The sequence below is a fragment of the Hirundo rustica genome, chromosome Z (genome assembly GCF_015227805.2).
Source record: "Hirundo rustica isolate bHirRus1 chromosome Z, bHirRus1.pri.v3, whole genome shotgun sequence".
Taxonomy (NCBI): Eukaryota; Metazoa; Chordata; class Aves; order Passeriformes; family Hirundinidae; genus Hirundo; species Hirundo rustica.
This window is the reverse complement of record NC_053488.1, coordinates 71598762-71619433: the sequence shown is the minus strand read 5'-3', so window position 1 is coordinate 71619433 and position 20672 is coordinate 71598762. Positions and strand designations below refer to the sequence as shown.

At 38.7% G+C, this 20672-nt stretch overlaps 1 protein-coding gene across 3 annotated transcripts in view; it reads right to left on the bottom strand.

Moving 5' to 3' along the window:
• RNF38 (ring finger protein 38) overlaps positions 1-20672 on the bottom strand; it is a 52420-nt gene that overhangs the window by 11200 nt on the left and 20548 nt on the right. For all 3 annotated transcript variants that reach the window (XM_040090421.2, XM_040090422.2, XM_040090424.2), the window contains exons 2-7: positions 18507-18700; positions 13380-13593; positions 9781-9948; positions 5649-5819; positions 4025-4186; positions 1206-1312 (exon numbers count right to left, since the gene is read on the bottom strand). In XM_040090421.2, the coding sequence (XP_039946355.1) occupies positions 1206-1312; positions 4025-4186; positions 5649-5819; positions 9781-9948; positions 13380-13593; positions 18507-18613 (929 nt within the window). In that variant the 5' untranslated portion in view covers positions 18614-18700. The remainder of the gene's footprint in view (positions 1-1205; positions 1313-4024; positions 4187-5648; positions 5820-9780; positions 9949-13379; positions 13594-18506; positions 18701-20672) is intronic.

Genomic DNA, 20672 nt, shown 5'->3' with positions numbered 1-20672 from the left:
CAAAAAATTTTAACATTTTGGCTTTAAGTATGTTTTGTTTCTTTAAGTGGATAAAAGATCATCAAAGAAGAATGCTAAATTCATTTAGATTGTCAATATAAAAATCCTGCAACTTCTACAAGCCTAAAACACACAGTGAAGATAAACAGGATTTGCTACCACACAAACTTTCATCCTGAAGGCAAGCAAAAATTCACTTTCTCATGTACTGCGATGTTGGTTAAAGCAGAATCCCTTCACACTGAGAGATCAGAGAGATGTTTTTCTGGCTGTATCTTTTTACCCCCCAAGATAGTAAAATGGGTCAAAACTTCATCCACAGACATGGAAATCTCAAATTCAAAGCACTAATATAGTAGAATCAGAAATTACTGTGCCACATCACGTCCTCAGTGAACAGGCAAGAAGCTATGACATTACTCTCAGACTGCAAGATGAAAAGTTGAACAACTTTGCTCAATCAGATTTTTGGTGCCATTTTCATGCCACATCTGGCATTGTGCAGAGAAAATCTAGAGATCTGGTTTCAGTGCTTGATTATTTCCCTGTCAATGTCACCTTTGCCACCAGAAACTTACTTTGTTTTTCTAAACATTTAATTCTTCCTATACAGAACACAGAAGACTAATACATCTCATGTCACAGACCCACACTCTTTTCCAAAGAGTCTACCCTAATACTCTACTGATAATTCCTAAACGTTAATTGCCCCACATAGAAACAGCTAATCAGAGGCAGAACAGAAACGTGACAGCTGTGACTGAGTAGCACTTCAGCCAATAAAGAGTAACACATCACAGAAGTTCCCACTCTTGTGTTTTACAATTAAGAACAAAACCAACTTAATTTATTCTGTAAGTGAAGACTCCTACAACTGGATCCTACAGTGTAACTTATGCCTCTGTAAGAGTATCACAGAACTATGTTTTAAATCTGTTGAAGATTTTACAAATATTTCAGAAACAGTAAGCTACTGTGCCTCAAATACCTACAAAACTACACAGAACAAAAACTGTTCACTTGTATTTTTTCTTGCTCAGTGGTGCAGGTTATTCAAAACTGGCTGAAAAGTTTACAGAATGGAAGTTTTGCTCTGAGTCAGGTGAAATATGCCTGGTCTCTGGTAGAGTCCAACCACAAAAAGTGCCAAGATGCTTGCCGACTTCTTAATAGCCTACATGGAAGCAAATGTACTTTTCACTTACAGCACATAAGGTAATAGGCTGGGATGGTAAGGGTGTGGTGGTATTGGCTGCTGTGATCGGTATCTGCTGCGCCCTGTCAGTCTTCGAGGCATAAAAGGTGGGTAAGGCTGCAAGAAAGAAGAAAATAAGCTTCAACTGAAACTTGTGGAACTGGAACTTGCATCCAGTTCTGGGCTCCCCAGTACAAGACAGACATGGAGAGAGTCCAACAAATGGTCACCAAGATGAGACTGGAGCATCTCACATGGGCAAAAAGGCTGAGCCAGCTGAGCCTGTTCAGCCTGGAGAAGAGAAGGCTCGGGGGGATCCTATCAATGTATATAAATACCTGAAGGGAGAGTGCAAAGAAGATGGAGCCAGGTTCTTTTTAGTGGTGCCCAATGACAGGACCAGAGACATTGGGAACAGACTAAAACACGGGAGGCTCTGTCTGAACATCAGAAAACACTTCTTTAATTAGACGGTAACTGAGCACTGGCACAGGTTGCCTAGGGAGATAGTGGAGTCTCTCTTCCTGGAAATACTCAAAAGCTGGCTTGACACAGTTCTGGACATCCAGTTTTAGGTGGCCCTGCCTGACCAGGTTACCTCCCTTATCTAGTCTGTGAGCCCATGATTCAACATTTTCCATTCTTAATCTCTACCCTCAATAATGAAATCCACTTTCAATAAAGCATTATTTAAAAATCCAGCCTCTGCTAAAATCCAAAGGAATCTCAGCCTCAATTTGAAATTACAACTCCCATCTATAATATACCATCATACCAATTCATGTGAAAAAGTGGTAATATACAACAGAAATCCTTACAAATTCTTATGTGTTTAGTCTACAGTCAGAGTAGTCTGGGAAACAGGACATGAATTGCTGACCCTCTTGTAAATATAAAAGGCTCAGCCACTATTGTGCAGGCTTGTGCACAAACAATTGAATAAAGAAGCCCTTAGAAAACTCTTTAAAAATGAGAATTTAAAAAAAATCTTTTTTAAAAAACCTCTAACTTTTAAAAGCTGTGAAATACATTTACATTTAAGCCTAAAGGTTTCAAGCTTTTCAAGTGTATGTGGAAGGTTAATTCAGTACAATTTCTGCAGCTGAACCACACATAGAGAAACACTCAAGCCCAAAGTTTCAATGCATTCACTGCATGGATAAATCAGGGTGTTTTTGTCATCTTTTACTAAGATGTATTTTCTACAACTGAAATTCATCTATTCCTATTAAAATCATATTTGAGGGCCTTAAGACATCTTTTGAAACAACACTCTAAGCCTTTACTAACACTTTTTTCTTCTTACATGTTTGAAATTTGAAAGCACAACACCAACATCCCCAGTGACTAACCAAAAATACCCCAATTTTACAACAGAAAATTTTAATTAGGTAGCCATGGTCATACAGAAAACTAACATACGCATTTAAGCACAATGCAAAAGAACCACATTTCTTTTGGTTGAAGTCTCAAATAAGACATATCAAATATTAATTTTACTGCTTTGTGAATTCTGCAATCCAAAAACATAATTAGAAACTGCTGTGTTCACTGAATGAAAAAGAATCAGAAATGCAGCTATTCCATTCTAATGTTAATGTAAATAAAGCTTTCTAAAGATTTAGTATTATTTTATAAAAGGCCACAAGGTTACTTGTAATATGTCTCTATTCTACTCCTTAGCAACAAACAACACAGAGCTGAAGCATCAGAGCAGACAAATGCTGCAATCTGCAGAAAATGGTATTATGGTCCCTATCTACTTCAGCAAACAAACTTAAAAACGAAGGAAGTCTGACTCCAAGCAAAACACGTATGATTAGACTCATTCATCTAACAAGCATACTGAATAAAACACAGTTTATAGAAAATTTCAAGTGTCCTGGACTCCAGAGTGTCTCACAGTGCCTGAAAACTTCATAGAAAGTCTGGACACCCTTAGATTAGGAGTAAGTTGATCACTTTTTAAACTTGAACCTTTATAAAAACTGCAGCAAGCATTTGACTAGTTTCTGTGATTACAAGGAGAATAATTAAAGACATCTGAATATTCCACAGATGCAGGGCCTAAAATTTAATTCTTATTTAAAATTTAAGTAGCAATATGCCCCTAAAACCACTGACAACTTGATGCACACGTCAAACAATAGAAAAGTGACCCACGTGAAACCACCACCACCACCACAACAAAACCCTGACCCATTTCAAGACTAGTGTAATTGCAGATTGAATTACAATACAAAGATCCTAGAAGCAGCACCCCAGAACACAGTACAGAAGCACATGATTCAACAAAATTCAACACAGACTTTATCCTACACCACTTAAAATTTTATTTTGTGATGCTGCTATTGAACAGTCTGTTGATCCCCTGAAGGCTGACTTAAATAAAGCTTTATAACACGGCTATCTTTATAATATATGGTGTGGTCTAAATTATGGAAGCACTCTACAACTGCTTAAAGAGAAGAACAGTTTTTAAAGCATTCTGACTTTCCTGAGCTGTGGAAACTCAACATACAAGGAATTAACTAAAAGTAACAACAGGTTTTTTTAAACTGTACTAACCAATTCCGGACAACATGGAAAGTTTTTTAAGTAAATGCTGCTGCACTCCGCAAATAATGTTACTGGAAATAATTTGCCGGTGTCATTAAATTACCCTTAACTTGATTAACACAAGCTTAAAGAAAATACCACAGTATGCAGCAATTCCAGTAATGGAACATGATTGCAAAAATGTGACTTTTCAGCAAAGGTACTACAGAATAAATATCAAGAATGTTAATGCAGTATGAAAGAGAATGTAGCATAGAAAACAATACTTACTACCCCAAATGACACCTCCTGGTGTAATGGATCATGGGCTAAGAATTGAAGAGGACCTGAGGGAGGCAACGTTGGTGGATGGGCTGAGGGAGAGTATGTAAAACCTCCTACAGGAAGATGTTCTCCAAGCAATTCTACGTCATTTTCTATCCTTTGAAGTGGCTACGAAAAAACCAGAGATAGCCTTTGTTGCAATAATAAAGATGAAATTTTTTCCTCAATAAAGAACTGGAATCCCAGCTGTATATTCTGTGCTGCCATGATCAATTTTATAGTAACTCTGTGAACAATTCCCAGGTCAGTAACACTACCCGAAAAAGGAAAGACAACACTACACATTTGATATAAATTCACCTTTTCCAGCTAGCCATGCTTACAGACCAGGAATTTAGGCGATCTAGCAAATATAGGAGTGGTTGTAATTTCCTCTATCTTGCATTTTTCAGGACAAGTATTTGCTTTACTTCTTGCCAGGCTGCTCTCACTGTATGATATGTGAGAGAAAAAAAAAAAAAAATCAACCACAGACAAGAACTGAAATTGTGCCAGAAAAACTGAAAAGTGGAGGGGAATCATGGCAGTTCCAGTAGACGAAACTGATAGTAATATCCAGAAAGCAATCAGATGCTTTCCTAGGAGGGTCATGCAAGCAGTCCTAACTGAGCTGTCCTGAGGTTTCAGAAACATGAGACTTCAAATTAGTTTTGTTGCTGGTCAAATCTATTACATCAGTCAGGTCCAAAAGTGCCCAAGAAACAACCAGGAATTCTCACTGTTTCATAAATACACCCTTCTGTTATTGACACTGAATTCCACTGTTTCAAGAAAGTCAGCTAAGAAAGCCACCTTGTGGAACCAAAGGAATAGTCTGTTTTCCTGTTATATAGAAAAAATCAGATATTCTTAAACCACTATAATGCAAGCTTTTTGGCAGAAGTGAAAGTTGACAGACAAGCCTAGTTAAAAACTTAAGCAAGCAACTCAAGCTAAAACCTGAGTCCATATATTTTCTAAAGCTAAGTCTCATAAAGATGTCTACCACAAAAAACCCACTTTGTTAGGATAATAGAAACTGTTCTCCCATCACTGTAATGAAGTGATTACAATCCTATCCACACTAGAGACATGGCATAAAGGAGTCCCAGCAGTGTTTGCAAAAATAAAGCTATATCCTATTTCTGTGTTAGCAAAATATCTGCATCTTCTACTCAGCAGGGCAAACAAATGGACAAGTACTCAGATAACCACATAGAAAGAGAGGTGGGCCCAAACCGTAAACCTGACTTCCCCCCAAAACCAAAACAGGGTCACATTTTCCCATATTCGGATAGTACGTTTCACTAAGCCAAATCTGCTTAAGTGACAACATCAGTAACTTTCACAAGTGTATCAAAAATGTCCTAGGAAAAGGACTGCTCATTCAAAAAATTAATCAAGAAGTAATACAAAACAAACATGTAATTAAAGCAACACTCTGTGCTTTTTTTCTCTGCTAAGCTTTTCATCTTCATATCAAGTGGTTACAATTTGAAAGAAAATCCTTGTTTCCTCAATCAGGTATCAGTACTATGTGCCCATCCAGCCCACCAGTTCTACTGAGAGTGGGGTGAGAAGCGTTACTTACCGATCGTGACTGCTGTGCTTGGAAAGGAACAAATTGTCCTGGAGGAGGTAAGTGAGGAGGGTGGTGTGTAGAGATATGAGGAGGATGCAAGAGGAATGGGTCACTAGAAATGAGGGGCGGAAATGCTGCATATGGTACAGGTAAGTGCTGGACTGAGCACGCCTGAAGCATCTGAAATAAAATGAAAACAATACATTTTTGTAGCACAAATATTCCCTACACAATGTTTTTATGTATTTATTATGGAAAGATGTAATTGTAACCAATTCTTTAGCCTTGTTGAAAAAGCCTCCAAAATACACATAAATAATGACAACTCATTCAAATATCCGAGGAACAGTGATTACCACAGAATAGGTTCTAGGAAGCAGTGCGACATATGCTAGGTGCTCATGACGCCACCAGGAGCCTGGATTTTCAATATTCCAGGATTAGATATGCTTGTAAGTGATGAGCAGATACAGTTATCGTAGTTAATTTTATTTTTCCCACATATTATCATCAAAGCAACATGCCAAAGCAATGGTCTTGCAACCACCTTAAGCTTTAGACGCAGGTGAGGGACTCAGCTGTCAGAATGTGCCTAAAGATCTCTGCTGCCTCATATACTATGAATAATTCATAGAGTCTGCTCTGTGTTGCACTTTTGGGTGAGTCCTAAGCTCTAAAAACAGCTCCCTAGTGACAGATACTACAGGAAACAGCTCTTTTTCTCTCCTCCTTTAAATTCCTAAAACAAAAGCAAGTTTAGGCACTAATGTTTGGTCAATAAAATTATGAAGGCCCTGCAGAGGAACAGGAACATGCTTTGTGGCAATTCCATCTTCATACAGGGAGGAGCAAGGAACTTGCATTCTCTTTTTTGTTGCGCTTTGATCCATTATGAGAATGTCAGGCCTTTCTTTTACACTTTAACAATTATGAGAGCATTTAACTAAGATATTCATTATCAAATCTTGAAAAGAAAGATTACCCAGTTTTGATCTCCCTTTTTTTTGCCTATTAGTAATGTCACACAGCGTAAATTTACATATTGACTGTAATAGCATAAAATGGTAAAAGGAATTAATTTAAAACCACATTTCAGTAGTGGAGGTGAAACTATCGTCTCGATCTGCTATGATCATGATCAAACATAAACCTCCAAATGCACCAGAACACTAGTAGATTAATTAGATCTGACTACTATTTTTAATTTAAATGCTGACTATTCTTTTCCCTCAGTTATAACAACATTTTTCTACTAAAAACCAAATACCATGAACAAGTGCTTCTATGGTTATAATACAATTTTATTGTATTTTACTAAATTGAAAACAGTCCTGTGAAATAGCTGGAGATAAATTTGCAGGCAGAACATCTCACAGTCTTCTTAAAAACATGAGACTCTTTGGGAAATATTGAAATAGGATTCTACATTGTAAAGATTACCACAGCTCCTATATATGTTCGGAAATATTTGATTTGTGCTATGCCTACATTACTTTTTCAAGTTAGAGCAAATGAAGCTACACTAACTTCCAGGCAGAAAGAAATGAAAACTACCTGTTTATTCATTCAAGCTTTTAAAAAAGTTCTTCAGTTTGGACGTATCATAGAATGACTTGAGTTGGAAGCACCTTCAAGATCATTTTGTTCCAAACCCCATGGGCAGGGACACCTTTTACTAGACCAGGCTGCCAAGAGCTTCATCCAACCTGGCCTTGAATACTTTCAGGGATGTGGCATCTCTAACTTTTCTAGGCAACCTCTTCCAGTGCCTCACCACCCTCAAAGTAAAGAATTTTTTCCTAATATCTAATTTAAACCTACTCTTTTTCAGTTTAAAGCCATTTCCCGTTCTGTCATTACATGCTGTCCACCATTCTCGCAGGCTCCCTTAAAGTATTGGAATTAGGATGCACCAAAGTCTTCTCCTTTCCAGGCTGAACAAACCAAATTCTCTCAGCCTTTTATCATAGGAGACATGCTCCATCCCTCTGATAGTCTTGGTGTCCCTCCTCTGGACTCACTCCAGCAGTTCCATGTCCTTCCTGTGCTGGCACCCAGAGCTGCAGGCAGGGCTCCAGGTGGGGTCTCTCTCACCGGAGCAGAGCAGAGCAGAGGGGCAGACTCCCCTCCCTCCCCTGCTGCCCACGCTGCTCTGGATGCAGCCCAGGACACGTTTGGCTCTCTGGGATGGGAGTGCTCATGGCTGGGTCATGTCCAACCTCTCACCTCCAAGTCCTTGTCACAGGGTTGCTTGCCATCTGTGCAGCCCCAGCCTGTGTTGATACTACCCAGGTGCAGCACTTTGTGTTTGGTCTTGTTAAACCACATGAGATTTCACGTGGGTCCACTTCTCAAGCTTGTCCATGTCCCTCTGGATGCCATCTTGTCCTTTGGAGAACTTTTAAAACTGATGAAGGTATTTAATAAATTGCATTTGTTTACTTCATAGCTACACATGCAGTGAGAGACAAATATTGTGAAAATAACAAAAAGCAACTGGGAAGATCACAGGTGAAGCTGGCGAGCAAGGTGGCATGTTGGAGTGCATGGGCTACCTTGAGATGCATTTTTATAGGTTGGAGAAATTGGCTGATAGGAACTATGTAAAGTTCAAAGGCAAATGTTAAGTCTGGTACTGGAAAAGAGTAACTCCATGGATCAGTACACTCTGAGACTAATTGGTTGCAGTCAGATTTGCAGGAAAAAAAGTGCTGTGGTGGCCATGTACACAATGCCCATAGTGTACTCAGTCAAAAAGGCCTATGGCATGCCAGGCTGCATGGCTAAGAAAGCAACTGGTGAAACCAGTGAAGTGATTCTGCCCCTCCATTCAGAAACTGTGACATTTCAAGTCCTGGGCAGTTCTGGGCGTCCCTGTGCCAAACAGATACAATGACAACACGATGACTAGGTATTGATGAAAGTCACAATGACCAATGACTTGGAGAAAACTGCATGAAAGAGGTGGCAGAACCAGACTTGTTCTTCTTTAAAAAGAGAAAACTAAGCAAAAACATTACCCCTGTGTCTAACTACTTCCTGAGAGTGGACAGAAGGAATCCAAGTCCTCCTCAAGAAGCAAAGTGAAAGAGCAAAAGGACCAATGCGATCAAGATACAGCAATGAAAACCCATGCAGATGTACAGAAGAAATTCTTCCTCACAAGGACAGTCAAACACTGCAGCAGAGGCTTAGAGGCATAGTGGAATCTCCATACTTGGAAGTTGGTACTGCAGCAGGACACCACCAGACAACCTCCGGAGTCCCCTCTTAACTTAAAACTATTCCTCAATTTTATGCTTCAACAGAAGAAAGCATAAAGTCTGCCTGCCGATGCTACAGAAACTTAACTGTTTATATTCACTTGTATTGGATTTATTCTTCAACACACTTCATTAACTGTTGTACATTCAAAACAAAAACCAGAGCTTTACTCCTATATGTATTAAAAGGACAACTGCATTGTTGAATTACAAAACATTTTATGAATTACAAAGATAATATACCTATTCAAAGCATAGGGTAAGATTATTAGCATCCATTGGGATGGACTTCCCTAAGCCCCAAAACAGTTTCAGCTTTTTTCTCTGTTGTTTCTTAGGACATATTGCTTTTTTCCTTGCTGAATTTACTATGTAAGTATTGTTCCAATCTCTGGGTATTTACTCTGAGATTGCTTTGTTTCACTAACACCATCACAAACAGAAGAAACAGGCTGTCTCTCATGTTGCCTCAGGGATACACACCAGCTTATGTAACAGATTTTTACCAATTTGACAGGTAAGGGGAACTTATTCCCACAAATACTCCAGACTAGCCAGCAGCATGCCACAGACCTTATTGTCTCTCATGGGCATAAATGGTACTTGGGCATGATAAATGCAAATTACCCTTACTCTTCAATGAGCAGCCTAAAGAGATAGATGGGTCATATCAAGGGTTTTGTTTCAGTGCCACACAGGTTTATTCATGTCACAGAATGCACCTCAGGGAAAAGCAAAGTTACACACTGCTGGCAGAGACCAACATTATACCAACATCAAAAGTGTTCACAAGATGCTGTATGTAGTACTGTGTTTGACACTACAGATTATACTAGAAAAACAGATTTAAACTGGTGTAGTTTGAGAGACCCACTTACTGGGGGAGGCACACTGCAAACTGGAAGATGCTGGCCACTGAAAACCACTGAGCACCCTGGAACCTGCTGCGTGCTGCAGGCTGGAATGTGCTGGCCTGTGCAAAGTGGTATCCCATGCGGAGCCACAGTTGTCACTGTGTATGAAACAGGAACTGTGCCCTGATGGAGCTGCAGCAAAAGGAAAGAAAATGTATTTAATAACTTATTACAAAGTCTTAACTCTGTTGTACAGCACAGTAAGATAACAAGCTTTTACTGATCAGAAAAATAATAAATTCACAAAGAAAGTGTAAAAGGATGTACATGATCGTAATTTCTGTTCATTAAAATGTTTTTATCAACAGAATGTTATTTATTTATAACGATTTCTGGGCCAAAGGGATCTCTCAGTTTAACATGTTAAAACTTTATGGGCACCTTGATCACTCAGAAGCACGTCAAACTACTAAACCTGCCTACCCTCCCTTCTCTCCCTCAGGTTCTCATGAAATAAGAACCTAGTAACTCGCACATAAAAGCTAATCTACAAGCAGCTCAAGAATTTTTCCAGTTCTGAAGGGACTGATTCAATATTAACTCAAGAGACTTTTATCTGTACACAACAAAATGATTTTCCAGATTTTCTTTCTTCAAAAGAGACAGTTGTCTTGATTCACTTTAAGGCCAGCATTTAAGCTAAATTCTTAATTTTAGTAACAAGAGCAGCTAACTAGAAAGCTGAAAAGGAAAAGTTAACATGACTAAGAGGCAGCACATCCTAACAATCCAGAATCATACAGGAAAACCATATAACACAATTTTCTAACTAGTGGCAATCTCTAAAATTTAATCATCAAACCAAGATCCAAAGGTATTCTGGACCTAGAAACAACATAGGATGTCTGGGGTTTTTTTTTTTAATTTTGTTGTTTGTTTTGTTGGATTTCTTAACACTGAGCAATCTTTTAACACTTCCATGCTCTAATAAAACTGAAAATGCTTAAGAGTTAGGCAGCACAGATTAACTGAAAGTAATTATTTCAAAGCTCTCTCTTCCTTCATAATCAGCCCAAACCAGAATCTTCTTATTTAAAATAGAACAAGAACAGCTCCCCAGGAAGGTGAGAATGAGTAAAGAGAGCTAAACTACCGGACTGGTAGTGCACAGCCAGATAAAGAGACCAAAATAGAACAGAGATCACTGAACACAGGTTTAAACCTATGTATCAACAATGACAGAAATCAGTCTCAGGAAAGACGCTGAACTTGAACCAGTTCTGGCTCTGCTACAAAAGCTGGGCAAAAGTGCAATGATATATGTAATAAAAAATGACTTCTCAAAACGTTCATGCCCCTGAATTGGAAAGGAGCACCATGGAAGACCTCTATTAGTCTGGAAATACTGATATCTGATCACAGGTGGTGTTTGGCAGTGGGATGGAAAACTCTTCAGCTGGACTTGTCATGAGCTTACAACATAAAGCAAGAGCATTATCTGACCTCCAGCAGAAGAACTGTTAAAATCTAAGTTTGTGAGATTGCTAGAATGGCATTGGCTTCCATCCTTTCACTTGGTCCCAAATGCAAATACTTCCTTGCTGAGAACTGCTCTGCACACATAGTATGACACACCAGTGCTATGCAACTGTACTGAAAGCAAACCAGCTTATAAGCACAGATATTACAGCTGCATTCTGCGCACAGGCAGCTTCTGATGTGGACATCTACGTAGCCAGGTCTATTCATGGCTATATAGCAACTAGTGTACTTGTGCTGTGGCCTGTTAATTTACCTCAAAAGGATCACAGAATCATTTAGGCTGCAAAAGACCCCTAAGTTCATTAAGTCCAACCATTAACCAACCTAGCACTGCCACTGCCTGTAATTGCCATACGTATGTGTCTTTTAAATACCTCCATGCATGGTGACTCCAGCACTTCACTGGGCAGCCAGCGCCAGTGCTTCATAACCCTTTCAGTAATTTTTCCTAATATCCAATCTAAACTACCCTTGTGCAATCTGATGCAATTTCTTCTTGTTCTGTCACCTGTTACTTGGAAAACCAATGCCCACCAGCTTACAACCTCCTTTCAGCAGTTTTAGAGATTGGTAAGGTCCTCCCAGAGCCTCCTTTGCTCCAGGCTAAACACAACCAGCTCCCTCAGCTGTTCCTCATATCCATTGTGCTACAGCCCCTGCATCAGTTCCACTGCTCTTCCAAGGACATGTTCAAACAACGCAATGCCCGTCTCGTAATGAAAGGCCCAAAATCTCTTTTACAGGTCCTCTGTTACAGAGTTCTATACAAAGTGCTGTCACAGAGAGGAATTAATTATTTTCTTGACCAACTACACATATAATTTTTTCATGTAATTTAAGGAGGAGATGATTAGGCTTGAATATATAGTTATGTAACAAATAATATAGTTATGTAACAAATTTATCATGAGTTTTGCTGCTATGTAGGCAACCAACTCTAGGCATTGTGAATTCCACATCTAAATAATACATTTTAACTATTTAATTACTCCTAAGCTAAAGTGAGGTATTTCTTGTGAAACAGAATACATAATTAATATGTATCTTATCACATATTTATCACAAGAAACTAACTACAAAAGCAAAATAACTGCATTTCGAAGGTTTGAGACAGAGACGTAGAAAAATATGCCAATTCATACATTGACAAATTGTTACGTATAAATTGTTAAGTATCAACCTTCTTTACTATAAGTGTGAACTTTTGGGGCTTTTTTCTCACTGCCTATTGCAATGCTTCATACACCTAATTATTCAACAAAAACCACCACTCTGTAAGAAGTCATGACCTTCACTGTCAACTATGTGATGAGGTGAACTATTTGGTGAGGAGACGCATCTTGAAGATTTTTGAGAGTGATGTTTTCAAGATTATGGTGGTCTTAAAATCCTTTGCCTTCTGAAAAGCTGAGCTGGACGTAAGAAAGAGATGGAGTCTTCAAGTTCTGCTTTCTCAAGGTTGCGCGCTTTGTTTATTATTTCTTATCTTACAATTCTTTCTGTGCCCAGCCAAGGTGTGTGCAGCTGTTTGGGCACCAGGAGAACCCTCTCTCACTGGGAGGTCGCTGTCTTTTATACTAATTATTACATACCCTTTATTTATAGCTATTTGCCCATACCTACTACCTATACTAAATAGGTCATCTTTACTCTGACCCAATCTCCTTAAATTAATTTGTGTCATTGTCACCACAGAAAATGGAATGAGTGAAGAAGAAAGAAGCAAGAGACAACGACCCAAATCCTCCATCTTGCTCCCATCCACTTCCACACTAAAGAACCTAAAACTAAGATTTTTCACTGTGTGATAAACTAAACTACTATCTTTCACACTCTTGTGGCCTGTAATTAATCTCTCAGTGTTGGAAGCCTTTCCTATGGACTGGGATCAAAGCCAGTGTCTTCCTGGGCTCTGTGCCAGGGTCTCAAACCCCCCTGTCCAGGTCTCAGACTTCTCATCCCAGGTCTCTGACCTTCCAGGGCAACCAAAGTAATGCCTTGGACTCAGATGGAAGATGGTGGGAAAACCGCCCCCCAAACCCCACTTGAACAGCCTTCTGTTTGTGCTCTAAAAATTTTACCTGATCATGAATGTCAACCATCACTGCATTCTGCTGTGGTGGGTGAGCAGCTGGGTGCAACATACGAGGAGATACATTCGGTGGGCGGAAGGCTCGAGGCTCTTCTATTGCTTGCTGCTGTCCATAGGAGAGATGGTGATAGTTTTCATCCTGGCTAATAGAATTATGTCTAGACAAACGATCTCTCCTTGTTCTCTGACGTCGAACAGGAGGACTGGAAATGCATTAAAAAAATCAGAGGTTATATAAAGGACATAAATCCTTCTTAATAACTAAAACCTCAAAAGAATCAAATATCAAGGATTTTTTTAAACTGGAAAATTTTACTAGAACAAATTTATTAGCTTGTACTAAAACTTTTTACTGACAGAATTGTTAGAATCCTTATAAATGACACTTTTTTTTCAGTATGAAATGCTTAACAGAGCATAGCTTAATGCTGTTAGGGAAACCAAGAGAAGAACTTTATGCAAATATTACCTTGTTAAAAAAATGACACTTGGATTGCCACAGTAGTGCTCAAAAGTCAAGATAGCAGTCTTCACAACATTCCCCTGCCTTTATTCTATCTAGGTAAAAATTCTTCTTTAAATGATCACAGATTTCCCCAGGGTCTTTGTTTCAACCACACCACAGAATGATTGCTTGCTTAGTGACAGCAGACAAAGCAATAGACTTCTCTGAAGAAACAAATTAATTTTTCAGCTCTCACATGTTTACTATGTAACTGAGTGCATTCTAAAATTCTGTCCAGAAGATCCCTGCAAATTTTGATTGTGGTATTGTTTCTTTTTCAGAATGGAGAACTTCTGTAGATAAATTTGGACCAGAGCATACACCTCTTTTGAGCAACTGATCTACAGGTGTAGGATTTGATTATGTATTCTTATATTGTTGCGCGTATGTTTGGAGCAGAGCTGCAACTACCTTAAGCCAAAACTTCTAGAAATCAGAGACCATTGGTCTCAGGTTCAGCATTCAGAAAATGATGCACACAGATGTGATAAACTTACTGTGAGAAGTCTTGAACATGTCACTTCTCATTTATTTGGAAAGGGAAAGCACTGAAAGCACAAAATGATCTTGTAGTACTTTCAGCACATGCCTTCCAATCTCCACAACACACACAAGTTACAGGTCCCAGAAGAAACAGCAAATTAAAGCGACATGGGGTGAAATGGTTCCCCTTTTATGAAACACGCTAAAGGACCCAAACTGCAGAGAAGAGACAAAAAGGATCTGTGATCATTATTAGAACATGTCCTTTCCAACACTGCACGGAACTCAACCTCTGCTATTACCAAATCAAAATCAAATAAACCTATAACCTCTTGGCAAATCCCAGATACTTCTCAGGTTGAGTCCAACTTTCCTGCTGCATGAAACACATACCTGGGGGAAGTAAGACCACATTACCAGCTACCCAGATGCTATTGTGAGCATATGATGCAACATCTCAAGCTACTATTTTTCTACCCTATTTCACAGAGATTTTATGACATTATTGCCTCTCTATGAACTGAAACATACAGTAATTCTTAACAGGTCAGACAGAAGGCGTAAGGCCAAGCTATAACACAGCAAAAAAGACCTAAACAAATTTAAAAATGCATAGTCATATTTTTTTAAATAAACTACCATGGCAGAACATACAAGCTGTGTTTTCTTCTAACCATGGAGAACCTAAATTTAAGTTCTTACTCAAGTATTTAGTCTTAAATCCAGTTTTCTTTCCTGAAGTTTTTGCTACACTCTGTATTGCTTTATTACTAATATGATACAACTGCTACATTCTCCTTAGGTACAATTGGCATATATAATTTCTAATCATCAACTAGTAATGCAGAAGATGTTCTACTGTTTGCAGACCTGTCTCAGATTGTTTTAAATTTGCTACTTCCTGCTATGAAACAGATACGATCTGAACATTTTAACATAAAAAAATGCCTGTGTGAGAATTTTTCTTTGGAAAACCTCCAAAAATAGAGGAAAGTTACAAAAGATAAGAACAGTGCTTTAGAAGAACAGAAGTTCTCTTAACTGCCACCAGCACTTAGACAAGGTAGTTCTCATAAAACTAGCCTAGCCTCTGTCTTGGTTAAAAAGCCTGGTTTTACTTTTCAATGAGCCTAGAATTACGAAAAAGCCAACAAAGGCTAGCAAAACTTCTGAAGCATCTTTTTAAACGAATGAAGAAGCATCATTCTCTGGTATAAAGCAAAGCTGGATTTTTTCTTGTGCAGAATTATAAATATACTATCCTTTCAATCATCAAAATTCAGAACAGCTTCATCAGCTTCTGAATTACTGGAAATTACTTCAGAATAATTGTCAAGACATGGTTCTAAACTATTATGAAACTTCAGTAATAAACTTGTGCTTAAAGTCTCTAAAAACAGCCATGGAAAAAATCCTCTGCTACTACATGCACAGTGTAAGTATGGTAAATGCCAGGTTAAAACAAAGACACAGGATGAAAGGGGTGAGAAAACTGCAGGAATTCCTACCCTCAGGTAAGAACAGCGATCAAAAGGTATCCATAACTGCAGAGTTAGTATGTGCAGATCTTAGTATTTCTAAATAGGGTGATTTCATTGCAGTAAGACATCCTTGAATCCCTTTAGCTCAGAATTACATTCAAGACAAGGAGAAAAGGAAGCACAGATGAAAGGTAAGGCACAGCAATGGTACAGATCCCCCCCATTTCACAATGACTGATAAAGATAAATTGGAATGGCCTTCTGTTTCACACAGGCATGCATCATGCTTTTACATTTATTATTTATCTGTACTATATATAGATATCTAGACAAAAATAATCTTTCTGCAAATTCACACCAAAAAGCTATCTTTATTAAAACAATATTTATTTGCTTACAGTCAATCAGAAAAAAAAAAAACAACCTAACAAATTAGGGCACTCTTGTGCTAGGCACAACACAAAATCACTGATACCAAGAGGTAAAGTCCAAATAGTAAGGCAGGTAATGGAAAAAAAAAAAAAAAATCCAGGTAATTAAAAAACCCCAAGACAGACTGTCCTGACCAACATGAGTCAACTGGTAGGACAGAAGAGTTAATGCTGATGACACTGGGGCAGTGATGTCCACACTAGACACTTCAAAGGTTTTGCCTGCACTCACCCTACCCTGTTTCTCTGAACTCAATGACCATTTGCAGCTGGAGTGCACCTTTTATCTTACCTGAACCTGAAAACCTGAACTCTGAAACCATTCTGCAATGAGAAGAGAAAACAAAGCAGGGAAAACAAAGAATTTGCTTCAAAAGCGCAGGCTTAACCTCACCTAAAGCATTAATAACAGATGCACTCATAATGATCTTAAGGAATCAAGCTTTTGATCCATGAGAATGGCTATTAGTTCTGGTATGACTCCAGAGCACTCTTAAGACTCACAAAGTCTCCTGCAAAACAAGAAACATGTATGTATGGTTCTCCCTAAAAATCCTGGTTATAGAAGAAGAAACTAGGGGCAATGCTACTCTGGAACTGACCTGGAGCTAGTTCAAATGCAACACTGCACCTAAGTTAAAAAATGTCCCGACTCAAGTGCAGAGAAACAAAGTACTGACACATTCAAATGTCTTCGTTAGAGCAAAAACTTGTGTCATTACCCAGGATCAGGTGAGCTGGCCCCAGAAAGAGTAATGTTTGTGTCTATAAAGCTGCAGACACACTAACAGCTCCCGTCAGACTGAAGATGGCTTCGCAATGCTGCTTGCAGATGGCTGACTTGCAAAAGCCACAGGCTGCTACCTCGGTAGCACTTGACTGCATCTGAATGTCAAGACACTTGTCCCATGCACCCCTTACACATTTCCATTCTTATCCTCCATGCCACAGTATATCCTGTCTAGATTCTTCTATCTAGCATTTAACTTGTTAAGCATGCTGTTTAACTGCAGATGTTAATGAACACTGCAAAGAGGTTTGTGAAGCTGACTGGACACCAAATAAAAATGACAAAATGCACATATTCGAGGCATCTCAGTTGAAACCATCTAAAGTCAAGATAATTTTGTGGGACAAATGCCATTAACAGAGCATCCTTGTACTAAATTATATGAAAAATCTGATCTTTCGTCTTCACAACCACCCTTTTAAGTTCTTTCCTAAGTCTGACAAGCTGCACTGAGTGCTGTATATTTTACACACCACTGAGTGAAAGCTTTCAAATTCATAAAGTCGAAGCAAAGATACAAAACTAGCACGCTCTAAACTCTCTTGCTTCAAAACTACTGGCTGATCATTGTTTATAAATTTGATTTGTAGAATCTGAAGAAAACTAGCTAAATATATCTTAAGCCTAAATTTCATATTAATGAAAAAGAGACACTTTTTTGTTTAGAACAAACTGAACTAAAACATTTCTTAGAAGCAAACAGAGACAGTGTGTTTTAACTTGCATAAGGTAACTCAGTATTTTTGGGGCAGAATGTGAGGCAATGAAAGCGTCTGTTTTGGATAATCTATTTAACTACAACAGCAAAAAAATCTGTGGGTTTATGTTTTGCTAGCATATCATCCATCCAGGCTCCAGTTCTAGTCTCTCTCTTCCATGACCACTGTAATTTATTCCAAAATCCCTGCTTTGAGAAGTTAATGAGCCACAAGGTAAGACCGATATGAAAATCTAAGTACTATTACATATGAATCAGTTTGATACTATGTTAACCTCTTCAACTCCCCCACTGGTATATCTCATCTTTATTTTGACTGGTTTTAAGTACAAAAATATTTGTGACTGTAATGAAAATGATGGTATTACGTAAGTAATTCTTAACACTTTTAAAAGTACCCTGATGAGATGGATTTTTCCTTGCACTTTTCTACATGCTTTTTGACTCAGTGCAGAGTAATAGAGGTTCATAAAAAACATTTGGAGCACTCTTTTCTTCAAGCTAACTTTTCACATAAATTACAAGATGATGCACAAGCCTGAATTACTTCCAGTAACTTTTCAGTCACAGCTGCATGATTTTACAGCTCAAAGGAAATGTTAACATGTTTACCATGTGCAATCTAGTCAATGCTGCCCAAAAAACACCTTCCTTGAGCTAAAACCAGAAAGAATAAGAACATTTTCTCAAGCTACACAGCTTGCTTACCTCCTCCTGTTTCGTGCAGGTGTGCTGCATCGTTCCCCTGAGAAGTGGTGTTGGTTGGGTCGAGCCAAAGGAGGCTGCCTATTTGACGTCATCTCCCATGGTCGCATTGGTGGTGATGGGGTTGGTGATGCTGTTGTGTAGTCAAAGACTGAATGGGAAAGGCGCTGTCGCTTGGGACTCGGACTGTCTTCGCTCTACACCAGTGCAAAAAAACCAAAACAAAAACAAAACCCACCTCCAGATGAGTGAATTACAATCCCTACTTCAGTATTGCTTTGCACCTAGCGTTAGAAGTGACACTGAAGACTGAAGACTTAAACATCATGAAATTTAGCACCTGCAAGTATCCACCCATTATACTGTGTTTATAAACACAGTTTTTTAATGGTTCCCTAACCCCTGCAAGAATTACTACTTAAATTATACTTTAGCAGCACTAAAACAGAAAAATTCCAACACCCATGAAAGATTAAAACTCTATTAGAAAAGAGTAATACAAAGAAAATAAGGCATCACCTATTTTACAATCCTCCTGCCTTAGCACTTACAGGCTACAGGAGTATGGGAAAATGTACAAACACAGTCTTCACAGCAATGGAATCTGTACTAGTCACTAAGCAGCTGCCACACAGAGCTTGCTCTCTGCACTGCGCCCCCTTCCTATCAGGTCTGTACTTAACTAATATGACATTTGCTCTGTACTGCAGCCTATTTTAGTCTGCTAGCTCAGCACAGAGATGCTTTATCCTTCTAGTTATTTATGTAATGATAACTATTCATACACATAACCTGAAAAAAAAATCATCAATCTCTGGTTAAGTCTGTCTACTTCATTAAAATTCCACAGGGCCTACATACTGCCTGAAGTTTCCAGTGCTAGAGATGTGAAGGTCATTTACCTTCAACGGTACAAGCAACGTTTTTCCAGCTGGTTATGAACACAACTACTTTTCACTGCGTGACCATGCTACCAAACAATTCAATAGAGCTGTCATTCTCAGAAGTTCCCACCAATGCCTATGAAGCCAGCAGCAAATGCAGTAAACATCCCCCCTTCCACCCCACTATCCTGCCAAAATTAAAACACACCATGCTGTTAATAGGCATGACAACTGAAAATACAGAAAAGTATGCATCGTACTGCAGAGATCACCAACTGAACAAACAAAAACTAAAAATACATGAACTACCACTGGAACGATCCTTGAATCCAAGCATCATGTGAACTTCTCTGACAATTCCTAGTGCAAGCAAACTTGTAGTATTTAGTTGGCCTCCAGCTTGTCCAGTCACTCCACCACTTCTATTTCAGTCCACCACAGCACTATTTCAATTACATTTGCATTTAATTGCAGATAGCTGAAGCAGAGAAAACAACTTGTCTGCAACAGCACTGTGTTCCAGAACTGCCCCCTCCCCCTAGATTGTTAGAGGTTTCAATTCAGACTGAATTGTAGACTGGACTATGGACCTCTCCTGGCTCTTAGCTTTACAGGGGCATTTTATATTCTGAACTCTATTAAATTCCTCCTTGGTAGGTTTCCATTGACATATAGTTTGTACACCAGCATTCTTTCCAGCACAAAGACAGTCCTTTAAGAACTAGAAGTGTTGTCCAAGTGTTGAAGAAAAAAAAGGTATTTTTCCTCTCTTTGACTTGTGGCCATTTTTTACAAAATTTTAGAGCTTTTCAGTCTCTTGTCTTCAAATACTTCAGCACAGATTGGAGTTTTCCCCTACTGTATCTTGTCAGCTTCCTTAGGGAACCAGTCTGATAATGCATGAATCTGTTTGTTCAACCTCTTCTGAACTCCTTAACCAACTGCACTTTAATTTTTTAGAGAAAAATAGGTCAAAAGGCAAGTATGCGCCTGATGGTTCATGACAGTAGATATCCAAGTAAAGGGTGACTCTTCCAAAAGGCTGCTTTCCCTGAGAAGCTCAACACAAAAAAACCCTGGAAGAGATAGCCAGTAAGTGCCTTGAGAGCACAGCTTCTGTGAAAACACGTATTTTATTAGATTTTAGAGAATACTGTCAGAGGACAAATGTTAAAGGAACTATGCTACAAGTGTCAGAGAAAGATGATTTGTGGCCCAATTTTTTACACCATGATGACTAATCCTATTCAAAGAAATCGATAGGTAATAAAAATGCTGATAAATT